General features: G+C 37.4%; 1 protein-coding gene across 1 annotated transcript in view; it reads left to right on the forward strand.

The window, feature by feature from the left end:
• The window catches only part of LOC122812120 (ficolin-1-like), a 418,766-nt gene that overhangs the window by 16,513 nt on the left and 379,306 nt on the right, over nt 1-22,947 (forward strand). Inside the window, exon 3 of the mRNA XM_044084413.1 lies at nt 18,076-18,147. Within this exon, the coding sequence (XP_043940348.1) occupies nt 18,076-18,147 (72 nt within the window). The remainder of the gene's footprint in view (nt 1-18,075; nt 18,148-22,947) is intronic.

The following is a 22,947-nucleotide window of genomic DNA, read 5'->3' on the forward strand; positions in this document are numbered from 1 at the left end:
AGTGGAGGCCTGGGGAGAAAAGCTCCACATTGATTATATACAATAGAAAAAACATTAACATTGAGAAGAAATAAACTTCTCTACAGATTTTTAAAATATAAAGTTGAGACAGGGATGTTTACAAGCAGCAAAAAGTACATCTTAGATATAGACATTAAGCAGTAAGAAAAAAATACATATGTAAAAACTTATACAGATAATAGAATACAGTTTTGACTATTACCTGCAGTAATGAATACATAGTTAGGTACAAGGTTATTCTAATATGAGTAAGTTATAAGTTAGAGTAAAACTTGGCATGTAGATATCGAGAATAGTGTGATTTCAAGGAAAAATCATGGAAAATTACCAGCTGTTAATATTAGCTAAAAGATGGGTAGGTGAGGAACAATCAAGAAATATACAAAAGAAAGAACATTGTAAACAGAGGTATGCAAGTACTCAAAAGAGGTAAATATGTAATCAACAAATACACAATATTTAAACAGAGCAACATTATTTAATAGCAGCATCTAAACAGCTATAAAACACATTTGAAAAATAACTTGGTAGAGGGAGAAAAAGGGAGGAAATGGAGGATTAATATTACTAAGTGAGAGAATGTCTTATAACAGGCAGAAGAAAAGAGGGCGAGGCAGAGGTACCGGTCAAGGAGGAGATATTGGACCAATAACTAAGATAGTGTGCTTGGAAAGAAAAGGAGATAGAAGGCACAGGACACATGTCATCCGGGAATTCCTAGGTTCATGCATGTATACGGCTAATGACCACTGGGCTCCTTTTAAGCCTAGCCATGCAATCCAAAAATATCCCAAATTTTTTTTTTATTCAAATGATTTTTATTTTGATTAAATAACACAATATTTTAATACATTCATAACATTCAGTAGCTAACTGCAGTGGTGGTGCTGCGGTAGCATTGTCACCTCACAGTAAGACGCTGTCTGGTTCGATTCTCAGCTAGAGAGTCTTCTGCATGGAGACATGCGTGAATGGGCGTACCTTCATTGAAGGTTGTGCGTCAGGGCTGGCAACTCGGCACGTAAAAAATCTACTGCCAATCATTAGCGGACCGGAGTTCCACTGTGGCGACCCCTAACTGGGAAAAGACGAAAGACACAACAGCAACATTCAGCCTGACAAAATGGATTCAGATAAAAAGGTGTAATTAAATAAGTTAATATGTAAACTATGATAGTTAGGAAGAGTTTGGTTCCATCTGTAGGGTAGCAATCAAATTCAAAACTTTCCACCATGGACTATTAACCAATGGCTTAGGAAAGGTTCTTAGATCTTTAGTTCTTTTCTCCATTAGTATGCATTTCTTCAGTGAAGATAGGAATTCCTCCATTGTGGGTGCTACATTAGAGTTCCATCTTCTAGCTATACATTTTCTGGCTATTGATAAAGTGATCCACAGCAAATGCAGATCATCTTTCTTCATATTACTATATAGGGTTTGCGCTACTAACTGCCTCTGTCCATCAAATACATAGGTGCCAGACTAGGGGAGACTTTCTAATTACCTATCTGTTGGTCCATGTTGCACTTTAATAAGGTTGGAGAGGAACTCTACTTTACATATATGAGGAGCCTGTTCCAGAGAATGAGAATATTCTGATAAACATATCTGTCTCTCCAACATATCATACTTATTTCACAAACAACATTTAGCCTTTTGCTAAACTTCTTGGAGTTACTATTGATGAACAACTAAAATTTGATACCCATATTCAGCTAAATACAAAGAAAACCCATCAGAAACTTGGCATGCTGTATAGAAACTCCCACTTCTTCTCCCCATCAACAAGACAGACCCTCGCCACTACCTTCTTACTACCTTCACTAATGTATGGCACTCCCCTACTAACCAGCCTATCTTCCTCCAGCTCTTCTAAACTAGAATCCTGTTACAATAAAATCTCAAAGTTTGCCACCACCTCCAATTACACGACTCATCACTGTAAACCTCTCCACCAGCTGCAATGGCTAGAACTCCCAAACTACCTTGACTACCTCCAATTCATCACCACCCACAAGCTCATTTTCAAACCAACTATATGTCCCACACTATCAAACATTTTAACATTATACACCCCTAACAGAACTCTAAGATCTACCCACCAAAATCTAATCTCTGTTTATAAACCAAACCGTCCCGCTGGTGAGCTCCTGCTATCCTTCTCCATCGCCAAGAAATGGAATTCTCTCCCTCCATCCTTAAGAACTTCTGAGAATGCTGAACACTTCAAAACCCTGCTGCATTCTTACCTCTCCCAAAAATGGAAATGCAATTGCAGTCCACCTACCTAAGCTGCTCAACACATAAATACTTTATTACACACAAAGTTCGTTCTTCCTTACACACTATTGTTTAACCCTCTGTACTGCCTTCATGTAAATATTTCCTCTATACCAGTTCAGAGGATTAAACCTTTGTATTAATCTAACTTATGCTATTATTCATGCATAAAGAACTCATCCATGCTAATGTTACTTCTATATCAGTGTATTAATTTAACCTTTCACCGCTGTTTTCTACCACTAAATATGTAAATATGCGCACATCCTTCTCCAAGCTACTGTTTAACATTTGTTCAGTTTTTTTTGCTATTTTATATGTAAAATTTGCTGATCTTGTTTCTGTTTCCACTATGCATTGTTTATTATATTATTGAGATTATACTACGTATTATTGGAGCTTTTCTCCCCGGGCCTCCACTGAAAACGGGCTCTTTGAGCCTAGTGGACCTCCCCGCCCTGGTCTTCAAACTGGAAGTAAATAAATAAATAAATAAATAATAAATAAATAAATAAAGTCTTCTGCTCTAGTAGTTTTAATGTTGTTTGTTTTGTGGATGTGAAAAAGGTTCATTCAAACAAAGTCCATGGATGGCTCGTATACCAGGCAAAGATCACCTTTCAATAGTCTGAATGATACAGAGTAAAGGAACAGGGCTTTGTGGTGATCAGCATAGAACATATTGCATACTCCTTGTTTTCTTTTAGTGTAGAACCTTTGTGGACATTCCAGTTGTTGGATGTGCCTGGTCAGGTATATTCCAAAAGGGGCATTATTCTCTATGACATGTCTGATGAACATTGAGTATAGTGGTATTATGACCTCTCTGGACCTAGATGACATGGCCTTACTTATAACTTGAGCAACCTAGAATGATTTTCTTACTACCTTGTAAACACGTAGGTCAAAGGCTAGTTTACTTAGTTCCCATATACTGACTTGTGGGTGACTTCACAAAAGGTACTACAACAGGATAAAAGCACTCTCATCAAAACTAAACAAAGAACTCAGTGAACAAATGAAGTCTACCAAAGCCAAATTTGAGGTCAATTTAGCTTCCCAGGCCAAGGCCAGCCACAAGACATTCCTTAGCTATGTCCGCAATCTCAAAGGAAGTACGTAATTGTGTGTGGAGCTCATTGTTAATGAACCACCTATACTGAGCCAGAACAAATACAGAAAACCTACTGTCCAAGAAATTCAGCTCCAACTCTACTCCTGTCTTTCTGCAACCTTCCCTCAGGAAACACCATCAAATATAACTACCTCTGATATCACTAGGGAATAGGTTGTTAATGTTCTCTCTTAGGCCAAGAGCACTGCATCAATGGGCCCAAACAATATTACAGGAAGCCTTCTAAATAGCTGAAATTGCTGTTTAACTGTAGCCCCCAAAGAGGCTTTGTGCCTCATGAATGGGGAAAAGCAACATTCATCCCTCTGAACAAATGTCGGCCATCTACAGACCCTGGCAACTATAGATCCATAAGTCTCACTAGTGACATATGTAAAGCTATGGAAAGCATTATCATGGAAATTATCAATAATGACATAGGAAAACTCCAGATACTGGATCTCACCCAGTTTGGTTTCATCAAGGGCAGGTCATGTCTACTCAACCTGGTGGACTTCTTTGAGAAGGTCACCAAAGCAATGAATGATGACAAAATGTTTACACTGCCTACCTTGACCTGGCTAAGGCATTTGACACAATACTTGACTCAGGTATTGTTGACAAACTTAAAAGGTTAGGTGCAGACAGTTATGTTACCCAGTGGATAGCCAGCTGGTTCATAGACAAGACCTAGGAAGTTAGAATTGGGCAGTCCACCTCTACAAAGAGGCCAGTCACAAGAGGAGTCCCTCAGAGATCAGTCCTGGCACTGCTCCCTTTTGGAATTTATTTTTCTGAAGTCAAGGCCAATGTCAGTGGTCTCTGGCTGACTAAATTTGCAGACGTCTGCAAATTAGGAGCTATCATTGAATCGCCCACTGGCACAAATGTTCTCCAGCAAGGGCTGACACAGACAAACAACTGGTGTCAGAGCCATGGACTAAAACTAAATGCTAAGAAATGCATAATAGTATCCTTTGGGAAGCCATCCCCCCCTGGTAACTATCACATTGACAACACACCCCTAAGAGTTGATCCAGGAGTCAGGCACTTGGGGACACACATAACAGTAATCTAGCCTTTGAATATCATGTGTGTACAGTAGTGAGGAAATCATTCTATGTTGTGCAACTTATAAACAAAGTATGGCATCTAGGTCCAAGGAAGTCATTTCTCCACTGTATTTGGCATTCATCAGACCTATCAATGAGTACAATGCCCCCTTTGGTATGTACCTAACCTGGCATATCCAACAATTTGAATTTCCACATAGGTTTCTCACTAAAGGAGTACAGGGTGTAAGTAACATGTCCTATGCCCTATTCCTGTATTCTGTCTCCTACAGGATTTTGAGTGGAGATCTATGCCTAGCATATAGTGCATTGTCAGACGCCCCTCTGATGGACCTCCTGTATATTTGCAAAACAAACAACACCAGAATTACCCATTCTAAAGGCTGAAACCTTGCCTGTGATATAAATAGGACATGCTAGAGACAGGTATATATCCCAGAGGCTACTCCTTTTCTGGAACAGGCTCTCCATCCATGAGAAGTAGTGTTCCTCCTTAACCTAATTTAAATGCAACTTGGACAATTGGATGGGGAATAGGAAATTCATCTCTAGCTTTGGCATCTATGTCTCTAATGGACACAGGGAGCCTCTAAATGGTTCATCTCCCAGGATGCTGCTTGTAAATGTTTTACCTTCCAATCCCCTGCTTACACTTATCATAGGTTCCAGAACCTGTCAGAGATTTGGGATGCATGGCTAAGCTTAAAAAGCTCCTTCTGGTTGTTAGCTTAGTAAACACATATGAACTTATGAACCTATATGCATTTCTTAGCCCTGAGTTTTAAGCTATTTCTTTGGCACTAAACATTTGACTGTGTTAGACCTTCCTTAAGGGTGTTCTCATCTTGGGGGGATTCAATGACTGCTCTCAGTTTGCCAGAGGTCCTTGACATTGGATTTGACCTCAGAAAAGTAGACAAAAAAGAAGAGTGGGCCCAGCACAGAGCCTTGCGTGACCCCAGTGGTGACCAGCCTCTTTGTGGAGGTGGTCCCACTGATCTTAACCTCCTGGATCTTATCTATGAGCCAGCTATCCTGTATGTTATAAAGGGGTTTATACCTAGTTGTATAAGTTTGTTGACAACACCTGAGAGGGATATTGTATTAAATGCTTTAGCCAGATCTAGGTAGACAGTGTGCACAACAGTATTTATAGATGGGCATATACACACCCAGTTTTCTTTTATGCATTATCTAATCTGAATGCATTATCTACATCTGAAGCATATTTTGCAAGGGCTTCTTTGCATTCTGTAGAAGGAACAGTGAGATGGTTTGAACTGTTTACCAACAGTAGTAAGAGTCTTACACTCTCTTACCATTTTTCATATGTGCCATGACATTTAATCCAAATAATACAGTTTCTGAAGAGGGTGTTCAAGAAGTATCCTGACTAGACATGAAAGCTTTCTGCAGTGTTGACCTCTGAAATGATACAGGGTTAGTGAGCCAGACCATTTCTCAGACCTATCATTTCTAAGATGTCCCCACAGCTGTGTTTTCCAGGTGAAATCACAGGTGAATCAGTATCTTCCTTATCAAAGTAGGCTATGGGAGTACTGAATGAGTTTGCATGTTTCTTTTTTCAAATACCCTGTCTGGGAATTCTCAAAAGAAGTATGAAGGCTATGAAGACCTTCTGTTTTTGTCAGAAATGGCATAGGGAGCTACAGGGAGACCATGGTCTATTTGTGCGGCATGACAATCTACCTGGCTTCAGACCTTGTTGCTGCGCCAGTAATGTCACTGTTGAACATAGGTTCATAGGTAGGTACTAGGCTATCGGCCCTGGGGCCTATATAAGCCTAGCCAAAAAGGTTCCCTGGCTTTCACCACCCAAGAAAATTATTTTCCTGAGCCCCTCTCAAGCAGTGCCACAGAAGTGATCCCCGGGGTAAATTTTCTATTTCCTATCCAGTTGTCAAGATTTTTCTTAAAGAGAGCCAATGAGGAACTTTCCTTGACATGAATGGGTAGTTTGTTCCAGAGTATGGGAAATCTCTGGGACAGAAATCTATCCCTCCAGCATGTTCTGTTTATTGTGGTGACAAGGTTTAGGTCCCTGGAGCGTGTGGTTCGGAAAGATTGGGATTTCTTTAAGTGTAGCATGTCCAACAGCTCTGGGTTTGACATAGCTTTGTATGTTAGGCAGAGATCGCTTCTGAGTATGCAATATGCGATGGAGTAGAGCTGGAGTTTTTTTAAGATGGTCTGCATATGGCATCTGTTTGAGGCCAGTAATCCTCTTAGTGAGGTATTTCAGTGGCCTTTCCAATTGTTGTAGGTATCCATGCCAAATGAACCATTGTACTCTATAATGGGTCTGATGAGGGATGAGTACAGAGGAACAATGATTTCCTTTTTTTTAGAGAACCCTTTTGTGATGAGGTGTGCCACATAAAAGGATTTCCTGACTACTGTGGTGATGTGGTTATCAAAGGAGAGACTACTGTCCACCTGTGTCCCAAGGTCTCTTATCACACTTTCAGTGTTTAGTGAGCTACCGCATATGTGGTAGTTCATGGGTACCAAGTTTTTCACAAAGGGGATGACAATGCACTTCTTGGCAAAGAGCTTAAGACCATGACTTTTACACCAATCATCTGTTTCTGTGAGGTCCTTTTGTAGAATGTCTACATCATTCTGTGATTCTATTATGGCTCCCAGTTTGCAGTCATCTGCAAACTTTATTAGCCAAAGACCTTCTGTGTTAGCCTGCACTTCAGAGATGTAGATGCCAAACAGGAGAGGACCCAGGACTGAACCCTGTGATACTCCACTCATCACTGGTCTGAAGTTGGATTTGTAGTCAGCTACTTTTACTGTGTGGGTTCTGTCAGTGAGCCAGTTGGCCACCCATCTTGTGACAGAGGATTTATGTCCAGTTTAGTGAGTTTATCTATAATTCCAGAGTGGGGGATGGTATCAAAAGCCTTGGTGAGGTCAAGATAGGCTGTGTGCACTACCTTGCCCTCATCTAAGGCTCATGTAAGACTTAAGGAGTTTAGGATTGTTCAATATAGTTAGAAATGTAGAAAATTGAATCTTAAACTGATTTTTTAAGGATAGATGTAAATGCATAAATGCTGTTGATACCTTTGAGGTAGTCCCAATTAAACATTATGAAAATATTTATTTTGCTCTCCAATTACACTCTGTTGTTATGGATTTTGAAATGACTTTGTTGAAAGAGTTACATAATAACTCGATTGAGCTCTATAAGAACAGTTCTCATAACTAACCTCCTATACAGTGCAAGGTATTATGAGGTTTTAAAAATTATACAAAATTATTTCTTAATAAAGCTGATAAGCTGGGTGGAGTGGTTGTCCTTGAAAAATCCTACAAAGAGACAGAGATGATAAGTACTATATGTTACCCGTGGACTTGACTAAATAATATCCTAAAACAGATTTTTTAGCACATTTGGTTGTCAAAGGTTTGATTTCTTCGTTCTCTTTTCAACTGACAATGTTAGACTCTAGACCACAATATTTTAATTTATTTATTACCAAAGACACAAAAGTTCTTCAACCTGCCTGCAAGTGAACCTATTGCATTTAGTAAAATATATTTGACCGAGCCTTTAATTGATTTTCTTCAGGTATGTCTCAGACCAATTTTACCATGTATTAGGATTAGACTGCTAGAAGAATGAGAAGCAGAATTCTCTTCTGCTGGATGGCTCACTTTTTGTTGAACAAACTTTGGTATCTTCTCCTTAGCCCATGCTGCATCAAAAAGTGACTGATCTTCCAGGAAAAATATAATGAAGACAGCTGGATGCAACACCTTCAATCTCATACATGCCCCTTGACATTCCCTAATTGCTGGGATAAGTTTGTTTCTCTTCTGCCTGATGTACAGTAAATAATCATTTTACACAAACACTGTACTATCTCCATGTTTTAATACTTTACCATTTTGCCACAGTTGTGTCAGGATCAACTCTTTTTGCTGGCAGGATTGCATTTTACTAATGCAGTTCTTGGCTGCTTTCTCATGGCCAGGTTTGGAGCATACAGACAATGTGCACTTTCAATTCTGAGATTCTGCAGTGGAATACCCGTCCAATTGTTTATTTGTGCCTTCATAAAATTAATACAGTATGTTCCTTCTAGTCCCTCTGGTACAGCAATAAATCTATGATTTTCCCTACATGCTCTGTCCTCTAATTCTACCGTTTTTGGAAATATCTCTTCTTGAGAAGTCTCATACTCAAACAGCATTTCCTTTGTTTTGACTTCTGATTTTTGCAGTTTTATCAGCTCATCTGAATATCTTTTTAAAACTTCTTCCATGTTCCAGCCCTTTTGTTATTTGAGTTGATATACTCCTTCAGTGTTTCATTTATTTGACTTAAGTTTTCCTCTAAATTATTGGAAGCCATAGCTTGTACCAAAGCTGGAGCTTGAGATACTTTTTTGCTGAACATCTGCAGTATTCTTCCCACTCAGGACTTGCTCTTCATATTTTCTTGTTGATTTTCTTTCAGGCTCTCTTAGAATCTTCTTTGCTTGCATCTAGGCAGTGTACTTACTAACTAGTAACTGAATTCACTAAAATTGACTACAGTTCCTGGCCCTTGTCTTTCAGTTTCTTTTTATATTAGACGAATGTAGAAATAACAAAAAACTGAGAATTATGACACCAGATAAAGGTGGGGGTGTTGTTTTAATGGACAAAATAATATATGAGGGGAAAATGATGGATATCCTGGGGGATGACGAACAGTATGTAAGAGTATCACTGAATGAGGTGAATATAGCATACAAAAAATACAAGTATGCCTCAACGATTTACTGTTAGAAGGGCTTATTGACAGTGATACATACAACTTTCTACATGTAGAAAAACCCAGGGTTCCATCCATTTTCAGGATCCCCAAGGTCCATAAGGACATGAACAGCTCACCTTTAAGGCCAGTTTGTTTCAACTGAGGGTTCAGTAACCACCCCTTTAGCAAAATTTGTGGATTCAAAACTTAAAAAACTAGCTAGGAGGGGTGAAAATGTGTTAAAAGATTCATGGGACCTGTTGAAGAAATTAAATTCTGTTTTTTTCTCAGATAATTTGTTTTTATTTCAGTAGATGTGATAGATTTGTTTTCCTCCATTCCTCATGACATGGGACTGGAATGGTTGGAAGAAGTTTTAATTGATTGAACTGCCATTACTTAGAATGACTGTCATGTGTGTTTAATATTAATGGATGTAATTTTAAAAAAACAATTTTATATTTTTTGAGGGTGAATATTTTAAACAATTAAGAGGTGTGGCCATGAGGGCCCACTGTGCCCCCAATTATGCTAATATTATTTTATCTTACTGGGAAAAGAAATTTGTTTTTAACTGTGGTTTTAACAACTGTTGGAGCTTTTATGGTCATTTTCTGGATGATATTTGTTTGTTTTGGAAAGAGCCTGTGGATACGTTTTTTGAATTTTTTAAATATTTATCAAACACCATTGAATTTTTAAGGGTTTGCTTATGTACTGGATCATGATGAAATGAGATATATAAATGTTTGTATTAATGAAACCAATGGGGGTTTTAAGACAAGAGTGTATAGAAAAATGACCTTTTCAAATTCATGCATGTACTACACTAGTGCACACCCGCATTACCAGAAGAAGGGTGTGGTAAAAGTCCAGTTTGTGCACATCAGTAGAATGACATCTGATGATAATTACTTTTTAAGTGAAAGTAAATATCTTCTTGAGTTGTTCAGAGCTAGGGGTTACCCAGAATCATTACTTACAGAAGTGTATGAGGAAGTTTTAGGAGCTAGGAAAACTACGTTTGCCCCCATTTTTGGTAACCATTCTATGGATCTGAACACCATTCATTCAACTGATGCTAAGGTAGAGAATGTGTATAATAGTGTCCTGGTAATAACCTATGACGGGGAAGCCAGATTGGTCAGAAGTATTACAGAGGAAGAATGGAGCAGGTTTGCTAGCACTTCTGACTTGCAGCAAATATTTGATAAGCCTCTTAAATGTGTTTATAGAAATGGGCGTACTATTAAGAACATTTTGGAAAATGGGACCAGTAAGGCTAGTAACTACAACCCTGGCAAAAGGGGTACACACAAGTGTGGAAGTTGTGCACAATGCCCCTATGTTAAAACTGGGGACACACACATACTATTTGAAAACCAGGAACAGATGTATTAAAACCTTAGGTTTTTCCAACTGTAACACCAATGGTCTCATTTATTTGGCTTTGTGTGGTAAATGTGAGGCATTTTATATAGGCAAAACAGAAAGGAAACTAAAATCTAGAATGTACGAACACAGATATGATATAAAAAAGATTAATTTAAATAATGCTTTATATAAACACACAGGCTGTATAGGAACAGAGTACCATTTTTTGTGATTGAAATACTGCCAATAGATCCTAGGGGTGGACCCTGGGAGACACGTTTAGAGTACAGAGAATTAAACTGGCAATTAGTGTTAGAAGCAAATAAGCACCCTGGTTTAAATGACATGATGTCATTGAAGCTAGTCTTAAAAGTAAGAGCTGCAAAACTATACATTTTTTATGTTCTGTCTGAAACATTTTGTCCAGCAGATGGCAGTGTTTCTTTAAGATTTTTATATAGCAGGCTTTGATGTATAGATTCATGATTGCTTTCTTTTACATCAGTTTTTAAAAAGGTTTTAAATGTTTTTAAATGTTCTTAAATATTACTGTACAGTTATTTTATATGTATCATGGCTCTTTTTCACATTTTATTGTAATTTTACTATATTGAATTGACTGATTTTAAGTTACATATGATCTGTATACACAGTTCTTTATGATATTTTTTTATGTACCTTATAGGTTCATAGGTTCGGGCGGCCACAGTGGTGCAGTGGTTAGCATTGTCACCTCACAGCAAGAGGTTCTCCAGTTCGATCCTTTGCTGGGGTGCCTTCTGTGTAGAGTCTGCATGTCCTCCCTGTGGTCGCGTGGGTTTCCTCCGGGTGCTCCAGTTTCCTCCCACATCCCAAAGACATGCTGCAGGTTGATTGGACACTCTAAATTGGACCTAGATGTGAGTGCATGTGTGTGTGTGCCTTCTGTGGAAGGTTGGGCACTGGGCTGGCAACTTGACACTGTAAAAGCTCCACTGCCAATCATGAGCGGACAGCACTGTGGCGACCCCTAACCGGGAAAAAGCCGAAAGAAGAAGAAAAAAGAAAATAGGTTCATAGGTAGGTACTAGGCTATCTGCCCAAGGGCATTTACAAGCCTAGCCAGAGTGTGTTGGCTTTCACCACCCCATTGATTAATTAACTGATCCTCTATCAAGCAGAGCCAATGAAGTGATCCCAGTGGTGTATTTTCTGTTACCCATCCACTCGTCAAGGTTTCTCTTGAAGAGTGTTAGTGAGGGGGCTCTGCCTGATGTAATTTGGAATTTTTTTCCAAAGCATGGGAAGTCTCTGTGACAGGAATCTATCCCTCCAGCATGTTCTATTTATTGTTGTGGCGAGGTTTAGCTCACTAGAGCACATGGCACGCAGTGACTTGGATTTCTTTAGGTGGAGCATGTCCATCAATTCTGAGTTGGACATGGCTTTGTAAGTCAGGCAGAGATCACCTCTGAGTAAGTGATATGCCACTGAGTACAGCCAGAGTTTTTTTCAGTCGGGCTGCATAGGACATATGTTTGAGGCCAGTAATCCTCTTGGTGAGGCACTTCTGTGGTCTTTCCAGCTGTTGGAAGTGTCTTGTGAGGTACATCCCAAATGGGGCATTGTACTCTATGATGGGTCTAATGAGTGACGAGTAGAGGGGCACTATAACCTCTTTATTTCTAGATGCGAACCCTTTAGTAATTAGATGGGCCACATAGAAGCATTTCTTAACTACTTTGGCAATATGATTGTCAAATGAGAGATTATTATCTACCTGGGTCCTCGGATCTCTTATTACCTCTTCTGTATTAAGGGGGCTGCCACCTAGGTGGCAATTTGTGGGTGTTTTGTTTTTCCTAAATGGGATGACTATGCATTTTTTGTCATTTAGCTTGAGGCCATGACTTTGACATCAGGTGTCCGTCTCAGTAAGGCCCTTTCGGTTATTTTGTAATGTGTCTTTAAATGTGGAATGGTTGTTAATTGAGGTATTAAGGGCTGTATATAAAGGATTGTCTAAAGTTGGTTTGCTCATCTGATGAAGTTACTGATGAAAACATGGTGACCCAGTTAAGGCGTTATTTTTGTTTGTGTGCTCATTAAAGTTGGTTTTGCTATCTGGTGAACCCTCCAATGTCTTATTTCTTGGTTAAACTATATTAAGTATTAGTAACTAGACACAGGCAAGTTAGAAAGAAAGTTACAATCTTTAACTGAATGCAAGATGCATTTAGAAAATACGGAAAGCAAAGAAACATATTCTATAAATATTATTATGCCTGGGAGGTTATTGAAAGATACACTTCTGTATAAATAAGATTAGATCTAGGTCTGATCACTGAAAGAAGTGCATGCCAGTTACTTTGCAGATGGTTTTAAAGTTTGATTTTGGAGTGCTTAAGATAGGTTTCCTCTCTCATTTCTTGAGGGACTGAGTTCCATTTTTTTGATACGTGTAATGAATATTAAAAAAGTTTTAATTGTCGTTTGATTTTTATGTTTGTATGAGGTTTTGGTTATGGAATCTTACATTTTGTTTTGGGATATATGTTGTATTAAGTTTGAAACTGTGTGATATCTATCAGGCTTGTTTATTATGCTATATACTATTTTGCACAGTGATAAAGTCTAGGCCTATTTTAATTTTAGCAGGTTTAAATCTTTAAGATCATACAGTGATCAGTTCTACTTATTTGATTTGATACAAGCATTGCTATTTTATTAATTTTTTTTTCTAGCTTATATTGTTTAAATGGATATTAGATAAGATTGATAAGGCATATATTAGGCTGTGTAGTCAGAGGGTTTATGCATTTAATAACTGAGCTTGATCTGAGAGATATGGTTTAACTTTGTATAATGAGCCAGGCTTCTTACTTGCCTTGGTAGTTATGTTGTTGTTTGTCTTTTCCCGGTTAGGAGTTGCCACAGCAGAACTCTGGTCTGCTAATGATTGGCAGTAGATTTTATGGGGCCGGGTTGCCAGCCCGACACCCAACCTTCAGCGAAGGCACGCCCATTCACGCATGTCTTTCGGAGGCCACTCGACCACGGGGAGGACATGCAGACTCCATACAGAAGGCACTCCAGTCGAGAATCGAACAGGAAAACCTCTTGCTGTGAGGCAACAATGCTACTGCTGTACTACCGCAGTATCTTGCCTTGGTAGTTATGTAGTTAGTATATTTATTAAACTGTAAGTGTTTGCTAACAATAACACTTAACCATATTCTTTGGATCACTTGACCTGCGGGTGCTTTATTGAGAAAAGTGACCTTCACGTCTTATGTTTTCTTGAGTTTTGAGGTCCAAGATAATCCATTTACTTTTGCTTGTGTTAAGAATTGGGTGAGACTTATTCAACCATGTTTCAAAGGCTTTGATGGATGTTTACATTCTGCTAAATTGTTTTATATTGTGAATACTGTACAAAATAAGGTAGAGTCATCAGATTATAAAATAATATTTGTCTGATAATGTAATTTATGAATACATTAACTAGTAATTGCCTCAGACTCCTTATGGTACTCCAAGGGAAGCTTGCAAGAAAAAGGAGGAGTCTTGACAGCAAAAACTCTGGGAGCACCGAGTGTGTTAATTATTCCAATAATTTTATAGTGATAATGTGTGTGTCCAGCTTTAATAATTAGGCTAAGAGTACTTGATGGACATGATATCAAAACTTTAGACAGGTTGAGAAATATTGTTGGTACCAGTTCCCTACCATTTCATTTTTGATTAACAATATCTAAGAAGAATAGAAGTGCTATTATACAATGCCCAGCCCAACAGCGCGTGCTAATGTATCTTTCAATATACTAACGGAAAAGGGCAATGGAGGAATGCTTCTTCTCCGCTTTTTGCCCACAACTCTTACATTAGAACTTGCTGAACACCAGACAGGTGCGAAGGGCAGCAAGAGATTATATACCATAAATTTATATTTTATTTAATTATTTATTTAAATAATAAAAATAAAGATATTCTGTAATAAAATCTGGGCTGGATTTACCCACGGTGTTATTTTGTTGTTTTATCTCTCGGCCTCGGGACCAAACCTATAATGTTGCATTGTGATTTTGTCTAAAACCATATTACATGGGTGGCAGCAAGTTTTTATTTAGGAGACATTTTATGATGTGTTATATGGATACACCTTTCTAAAATTTTAGATAGGAAAGTAAGATAGCTATTGTTATAAAGTCTGGAAGGTCAGCTGAGGTGCTGCCTTTCTATAATGGGATTACAAAGGATTTTTTTTCTCCTGCATGAAAGTGCTGGATATGGTGTTCAGAAATGAAAACAACTGCATATCTGCATGTAAGTCCAACAGATACAATATACAAGTAGCCCCATCTCTTATAAAACAATATACCCCAGATACAAATAAAAGAATCAATAAAATATGTCTTTCATACGTGTTCTAGACTCAATCAATAATATCAAGAAGGCCATTAAAAAGTTAAAACCAACAGCACTTGTATCTGAACAGTTACCCCAGAATATATTAAAATAACCATTGAAGCAATTGCATACTCTGTCTCAATTCAAATAAATCAATCCATAAATTAAGCTCATGTATCAATATTGTCGAAATATCTTCATCATTTTCATCATCATCAACATCATCAGCCCTGTTTTCACATTTTTTTTATATTGTGTCAAGGACTCATTTCAACTTTCACCACCTATTTCAATTTTTCTGTCACATACTATCCTTGACACAGTGTGCCAGGTGGCTGCCACCCCTCAATTCTAGTTTTGGCTACCTAATTCAGACCCTCCTCTTCAACCACCCCTCCAAGATACATGAAACTGTTAACATATTTTACTATTTTCCATTAAATTTCAGTTTTCAGCTTCTGATTTCCCCATTTGCCTCCATTACAACTGTCTTGTTTGTACTGACTTTCATCTGATGTCCCCTTAGTTTTGCATTAATTTCCCCTATTATTTGCTGATGTTCCTGTTCAAAGTCTAATTTTATTGGCACCTTGTCTGTATACATAAACTTTCTTGATCTGTCTAGTCTGTCCTGTTCGTTATTGTAGTCAATCACCAGTATGAAAAGCAGCAGGCTAAGAGCTAAACCACGATGCACATCCGCTCCCACTGGGAACTCATCTGAGAGTATGAATGCTGCTCACATTTGTGTCATTGGATCCTTGTAGACAGTCACTATATACAAGTAGATAACTTTCTCATAAAACAATAATATAAATCCAGATACAAAAAAAAAAAATCAGTGAATATGAATCTTTCACACTTGACCTAGACTCAACCAACAGCATCAAGAAGGCCTTTAAAAAGTTAAAATCAACAACACTAGTATCATACCATTTACCCCAGTATATCATAAAATGACAATAGAGTTCAATCCAAACATCCATCTGTTACTCCAGCAAAACATGGTAGGAAGGTTGTGATTGTAAAATAGAGATGTTTAAGGGTGACATAACATTAACAGGAGGCATAAAAGTAGCATTAATGCAGATACCACATCTAAACTACACCCACAATGCAGAGCTGCAATGCATTTACTAAGTGTTCAATGTGTATTATTATCTTGGAGATTTTCTTCCCGGGCCTCCATTGAAAATGGACATGTATCCAGTTGAACTATCCCGGTCAACAAATGTAAAATAAAATAAATAAATAAGTAAATAATGGGACTAGGTTAAGGAGGTGAAGGATTTACTCTTGACAGATGCACATTGGCATTTATACCACCATTGGGAAACATCTTCATTTCCTTAACAGTGAGTGTTTGCTTTATACATTTTTGTTATAGTTACTTACTTGCTTAGAGTTTCTTATCCTTCTAGATGGACCACTCCAAATTGATCCTGTTTAGATTTTCATTTGGATCCAAGGCAAATGGAAGTGCAGACAACCGTTAAGGCAAACAGTATAATGTACACATAAAGCTCTGTTATGCAAAGTACAGCTAATATACAGATCACGCACTTAACAAGGGAAAGATTAAGGACCTTTTCATTCAATGCACTGTGTTTAAAAGGGAGCCCTGCTAAATCCCTAATGCTAAAAGACTGAATGCAAAAAGACCAAATTCAAATGGTCAGATGTTGAAAGCCCGGTAGCATATATTGCTGAAGCATAAAATACTGAATATATTAGTAAATACACCATACTGAAACACCAGATGCCAGCAACATCGGTCTGTTAACTTTCAACACTATTAAGCTTGATAACAAATGACTGTAATTTCCATCAACTTCCTTACACTTGGTCCGGTGTAAACGGGACAAGGTTTAAGCTCATCAGATATATTTCCCTGAGCTGCAACCCATCAATCACTGTTTACAGCTGAGAATCACTATTGGTGCAATTTTGTATTAGTGTGTCAGCAGTGATTATAAGTGTATGGGGTTTCAGTCTTCTCTGTGTTTGTACAATCATGGAGTTAGTATACATAAATAAGATGTGGCAGGCAACTCTCTCACATAGAAAATGCAAGGGTTCTGTATGTGTTTTGTCTGTCTGAAGCTACAACCAGTGCAGACTCAGGCAGATGAAGTAGAAATGTCTTTGCCAATATCAGAACTAAATGTAAATACAACAGTGACTATGAACCCAAAATGTTGCTTAAATTGTACAAAACACTACCAATAAACAAAGACAATAAAAAGTTAACCTAGGTCCTTCGTACAATATCTCAAATGGAAAGTACTTTTGGGATGCATGAGACAAAATGAAGCTGTGCACAGAAAGAGCAGACACTTTGAAGCTGTAAGAAAGTGAGCTGATACATGGAATTACACTATGGCACACAGAAGCAACAGAAGCTGATAAAACTGTATTTTTGATTGCATGAAAGAAGGTGAAAGATTATGAGTTACTACATAGAAATTATACAGAAAATATACTGAATGTAAATGTTGAGGTTACCAAAATTATATATATAATCAAATATATATATATATATATATATATATATATATATATATATATATATATATAGATATATATAGATATATATGTATATATGAAATACAGTGGCATTTCTTCACAGTGGCACTGTACATTAGCCATATCGATTCCTTACTGAATATATGTCCCGCCTGAATATTCATCCTTATGCTTTTGAATCGCTTCTTCCATGAGTTTTTTTTTTAATGTGGAGAAATTAAATAAGGAAAATGTAGCCCTTAGGGAATGGTCATTCTGCAATGATGAACCAGAATGAACTATTTTGTACTTGAAAGTAATTTCATGGAAATAAATATTTCAAGCAAACGTCACAGTCTTACTCTGCAGTGTTTTTGTGTTGAGATCATTGATTTTCAAAGAGCATAAACATCCAAAAATACAAATTTACTACATTTGCAGCTCAAAAAACTTTGATAACTGCAGCTCTAAGCTGAATAAAGAGTTCCAAAGATACGTAAGTATAATTAATATGATTCCTTGTTTTTTCATTTTCATGTAGGAGATAATGGACTACCTGGTTTACCTGGAAAGGCTGGACCTGCAGGAGAAAAAGGACATAAAGGAGAGAAAGGTAACCATAAAATAGCACCAAGTCACAAACATTTGTTTAATTAAGACATTTCTTTACAGGTCATCCTACTGAAACAAATAGCAATGCAAGCTGTTTCCATTTGAACATGGGTCTTCTTTTTCCTGGTTAATCACTGAGGATTATACTTCTGCTACTATACTGTTTGCACACCCGTACCTGGGTCATGGCAGAAAGGGGTCTCTGGAATAGTGAACCAACCTGCCCTTTATCAAATAGTGTATGTATATATATATATATATATATATATATATATATATATATATATATATATATAGGTCTATATTATATTATCGCATGCTTACAAAAGCGAACAATAAATAATCGACCCCATGTAAGTGAAAGCTTACAACGTCGAAACCTCAGAACAGTGATTTTTTTTCCAAGGGAAAAAAAAATCACTGTTCCAAAATAAAAAAAAAAAACCTTTAAACATTACATAATGCATACCCCCCCTACTTAAATATACCAACTCCGAGATCGCACTACAGTGCAGAAAACAGCAAGGTAATGAAAGCTGCCAAGCAAATTCTTTCCCAGGGAACAAATTCACTAAAAAGCCGCTTTGCTATTTTGCCTTTTCACTCTTTTCGGTTCGAACGAGACACATTCGACAAACTCCGTCTGCAATCTGGTAATAGGCACTCTATATATATATATATATATATATATATATATATATATATATAAAACATCAGTTAATAAAAGCAGACAATAGTGTTTTGTACCTCTTATTAATCAGAAAAAACATACTGATCTGATGCCTATTGTTCTAGTAACATTTTAGGTAGCTTTGTTTACTATTTAAAATGTTTCCCTGATTTTAAGCATTTGATCTCCATTATTTTTTTGGTTCTGTCACTGATTCTTGATGAAAGGTGTTGACAGCTATGCATCTGAGGTCACTCACTGTGTAAATGATCTACACAAAAAGATCATTCTTATTATATGTATAGTTTCTGATTTTATTTATTTTTACCTGTTCTTCACATATGTATACCTGGAATACACTAGGTCATGATGTGGAGGATGAGTCACTTTATTTAAGAAACATGTCAATATATTTGATGCCACTGTGATAACCCACCACTGGACCAGTAATCAAGGAGCCTCAATCGTCACCACTGGCACTAGTGGGGGACGTACACTGGGAAGATGACAAGTACGTGCACAGTATTTACAGATACATGCTCTCTGCATCAAGTGAAATTTCCCTTAAGAGCTTACAAAGACCACAGTCAGTCCGGGGCTAGTTTCTCCTTCTTTATCAGTCCCTCAACAAGACTTCCCAGTGGCACAGATATAGAGTTGAGATCTCAGCTGAGTGGCCAAACTAAGACCTCGAGCGCCCTTTCTGTCCAACCACTGCTTCGTGTCCCTGCCCAAGTAGCTGACACATTCACTCATTGAAGTTTGATTTACACACACACACACACACACACACACACACACACACACACACACACACACACACACACACCTGGGAAAGGCTGACACAGGTTTACTAGCTATGCCCCCTTTTTGCCCAGACTATAATGTAGTTATCACTGTCACCAGCCAACTCCTTATCAGCTACTTTAAGACCCTTAATAAAGAATGTCCAATCTTACTGTGTAATATTAATACAAATGGTAGTTTGACCAAGAGCAAGGCTATTAGGAGTGGCCCACACAGTGTCACCAAATAAAATGCAAGTATTCTCAAAACGTAAGTATCTCTACAAAGATTGGCCACAATAAAATGTATAAATATATTTAATAATAAATAATAAAAGAAAAAGTCAATACTAAATATATATTCACAGTGACATCAAAAGTCAAAATCACAGGAAATATTTAAAACAACATTGCAGGACAGTCTCAAATAAATAAAGAAAAACTAAATCTAAACTACACTATGCTATATTCCTGACTATATCTAAGACAATTACAATATTATCTAGTAACGTACTTCATCAGTACAAGGCAGATGTGTGGTGAATGGCTCTTGTTGTCAGGTCCAAATACCAAATACAGAATGCACTGTTTCTCTAAGAGACTCCTAAAATTAATATCTCAAATATTACTGCTGGGATAGTTTGTAGAATGACATAATTTCTTGTCATCTGACTCTATCCCAGGTAAACCCCCTAGTGATGGAAGCTAGCAGTACTTAGCATCTATTTGTGAAAAACCTCAGATCTTTTTCAGATGCTGAAAGTCATAAAACAATTACATTCCTTCATACTTTCAGAGGTAGTAATTAGTTCACTCTGAAGACAATACAGAACACTTCTCAGCATCTAGCCTATAAAGTAATTTAATTTCAGCTCTTTTTCTGAAGTTAACCTCCTGTATTCCAGTTTCCACTTTTAAAATATATACATTTAAACAATTACAAATGTGCATATACATTTATATTGACTTCCAGCGGGGCACACTGTGGATACATTTTAAGCTCAAGCATTTTACAAAATACCTCTTCAACATACATGTCTGTACCAACCAGTCTGATATACAAATGACATATAGTTCTGATATCTTAAATAAATCATGTTGGTCTTCACAAATGACATCTAATTATTTACAAAATTTCAGATAGCTGTGCTGGCAGCATCCTCCTTTGTCACAGCCATGATTAATTATTATATATTGATCTTGACTAACTCTATACCTGGATTACCATTAGTAGATGTCTAATTAAAAGACACTGGCAGTGACCAGTCTTTTTACACATAATGCTTACCAGAAGACAACAGCATGCAGTAATGTACCCAAGATTACATATATCACTTACTTTTTCAAACTAATTTTTCTTAAGACGTGGTAAAATTTACATTTTGTGCAAGAGTATGATTTATTTCCGAAAGCTGGAAATTGATGGGAAGAAAGTCTGCAGAACGTCAGCAACGGAATTTCAATGCAGATAAGTGCAAGATTCAGCACATTAGGCATATGCAGCTACAAGCTGCATACTTCAGCCTAGAAACTAAAAAATACTTTTATATAGAGAGGGCTAGGACTCTTTAAACAGTCTACCTGAGTAGGTGATGAAATGCGACTCTATGTGGGCCTTCAAGGAGCACAGATCAATTGGAAGGCAGTGAGTAAACATAGGTGAGATAAGAAAAAAGGAAACTACATATTAAGAGCCCCTCAGTCAGCAGACTAGACAGATATTGTGATTCTATAGGGGCCTTCAAGGGGACACAGATCAACTGGAAGACACTGAGTAAATGTGGATGGACAAGAAAAAAGAAAACTACGCATTAAGATCTGCCCTAGTGAGCAGACTTGACAGACAATGTGTCTCTTTTTGCTGTGACAATACAAAGTATTGGCAAGCATGCTGGGTATAAAAATGCAGTATAATGTATGGGTCTATATTAAAATCTCGAAGTCTGACAATATTGAATAAGATATTGTCGACACGAGAATACCGAAAGTGCACTACATCCAACGTTTGAACGGAAAATCTCCGTAGGGGGAGATTTCCATTTACTTCAATGTAGTGCATTCTCAGAGTTGGTATATTAAAGTAGGGGGGTGTGGGGGGTGCAGAGGGAGCTTGCCTCCCTGTCTACACACTAGTTCGTTTTTTATTTTTAATTTAATATTTTTGTTTTGTTTTGATGGTTTAAGACTTCAATCACTAAAGTTCTATCTTTAGTGATTCAAAGTTTTAAACCTTCGAGATTATAATACAGACCCTAATGTACTAATGTACACATATGTGTCAATGTACTGTTCTGAGTCTTAAAAAGAGAGAATGCAAATGTAAGGGTTTACTCATGCAAATCTGCTTTGGTCAACTTTTTTTTTTTTATATATATAGTGCAGGTAAATAGTAGCACATAGAGAATGTTTGGGCAAGTGAATATGTGCCGTAACTGAGTTCTGAAAGAATACATAATGACAGGGATTGGGTATATGTTCTTTTCCTGCTGCTGGGTGATCTCAAAATTAGTGCATATAAAGTTGCAGGGATGGGATTTATTGGGCTTGTCCCCTTAAAAAACACAGTTTTCTTTATTTTTAGGCATGTACGTTTTTGATTGTTGTTTTAAGTTTTACTTGTTGTTGAATACAGTATTTTGTGTGTTCACTGTTTTTTTTTTATTTTGTGATTTGACATTCATTCTTGTTAGTATTCAACCTTAGGCAAACACATATAATCATCACATAATAATAATAATCACATGATATATATATATATATATATATATATATATATATATATATATATATATATATATATACACATACACACACACACACACACACACACACACAGACACACACACACACACACACACACACACACACACACACACACATAGAGAGAGAGAGAGAAAGACAAATTCACCACCTTAATAGGTACAAGCAAGCAAAATATGAGGGTAATGCTTGCTACTCAATGCTAGAAGTCTAAACCGCAAAATGCATTCACTCGAGGCACTCCTTAAAATGGAGAACATCGACATCTGTGCAGTGACAGGGACCTGGTTCAAGGCTCCAGAGAGCACCCCTGTATTACTAGGCTATAACTCATACCACACCTTGTGGCCTCCTAACCTGGACCGAAACACTAAAGGTGGAGGTGTGTCCATATTCATTACGGATATCCACACCTCCAGGCTAGTTGCTCAGCATAATGCATCTGAGATTATCCAAGTACAACTAACTCTGGGCAAGACCACAATCCAAATTGTAACTTGCTACAGATCCCCCACCATGCCCCAGGATTCCCACTCCTCATTTCTTGATACAATGGAAAATATTAGAGAACAACCCAACACCCTAA

Source organism: Protopterus annectens, chromosome 1.part1, assembly GCF_019279795.1.
Source record: "Protopterus annectens isolate FY-2018-M chromosome 1.part1, PAN1.0, whole genome shotgun sequence".
NCBI classification, from domain to species: domain Eukaryota; kingdom Metazoa; phylum Chordata; order Ceratodontiformes; family Protopteridae; genus Protopterus; species Protopterus annectens.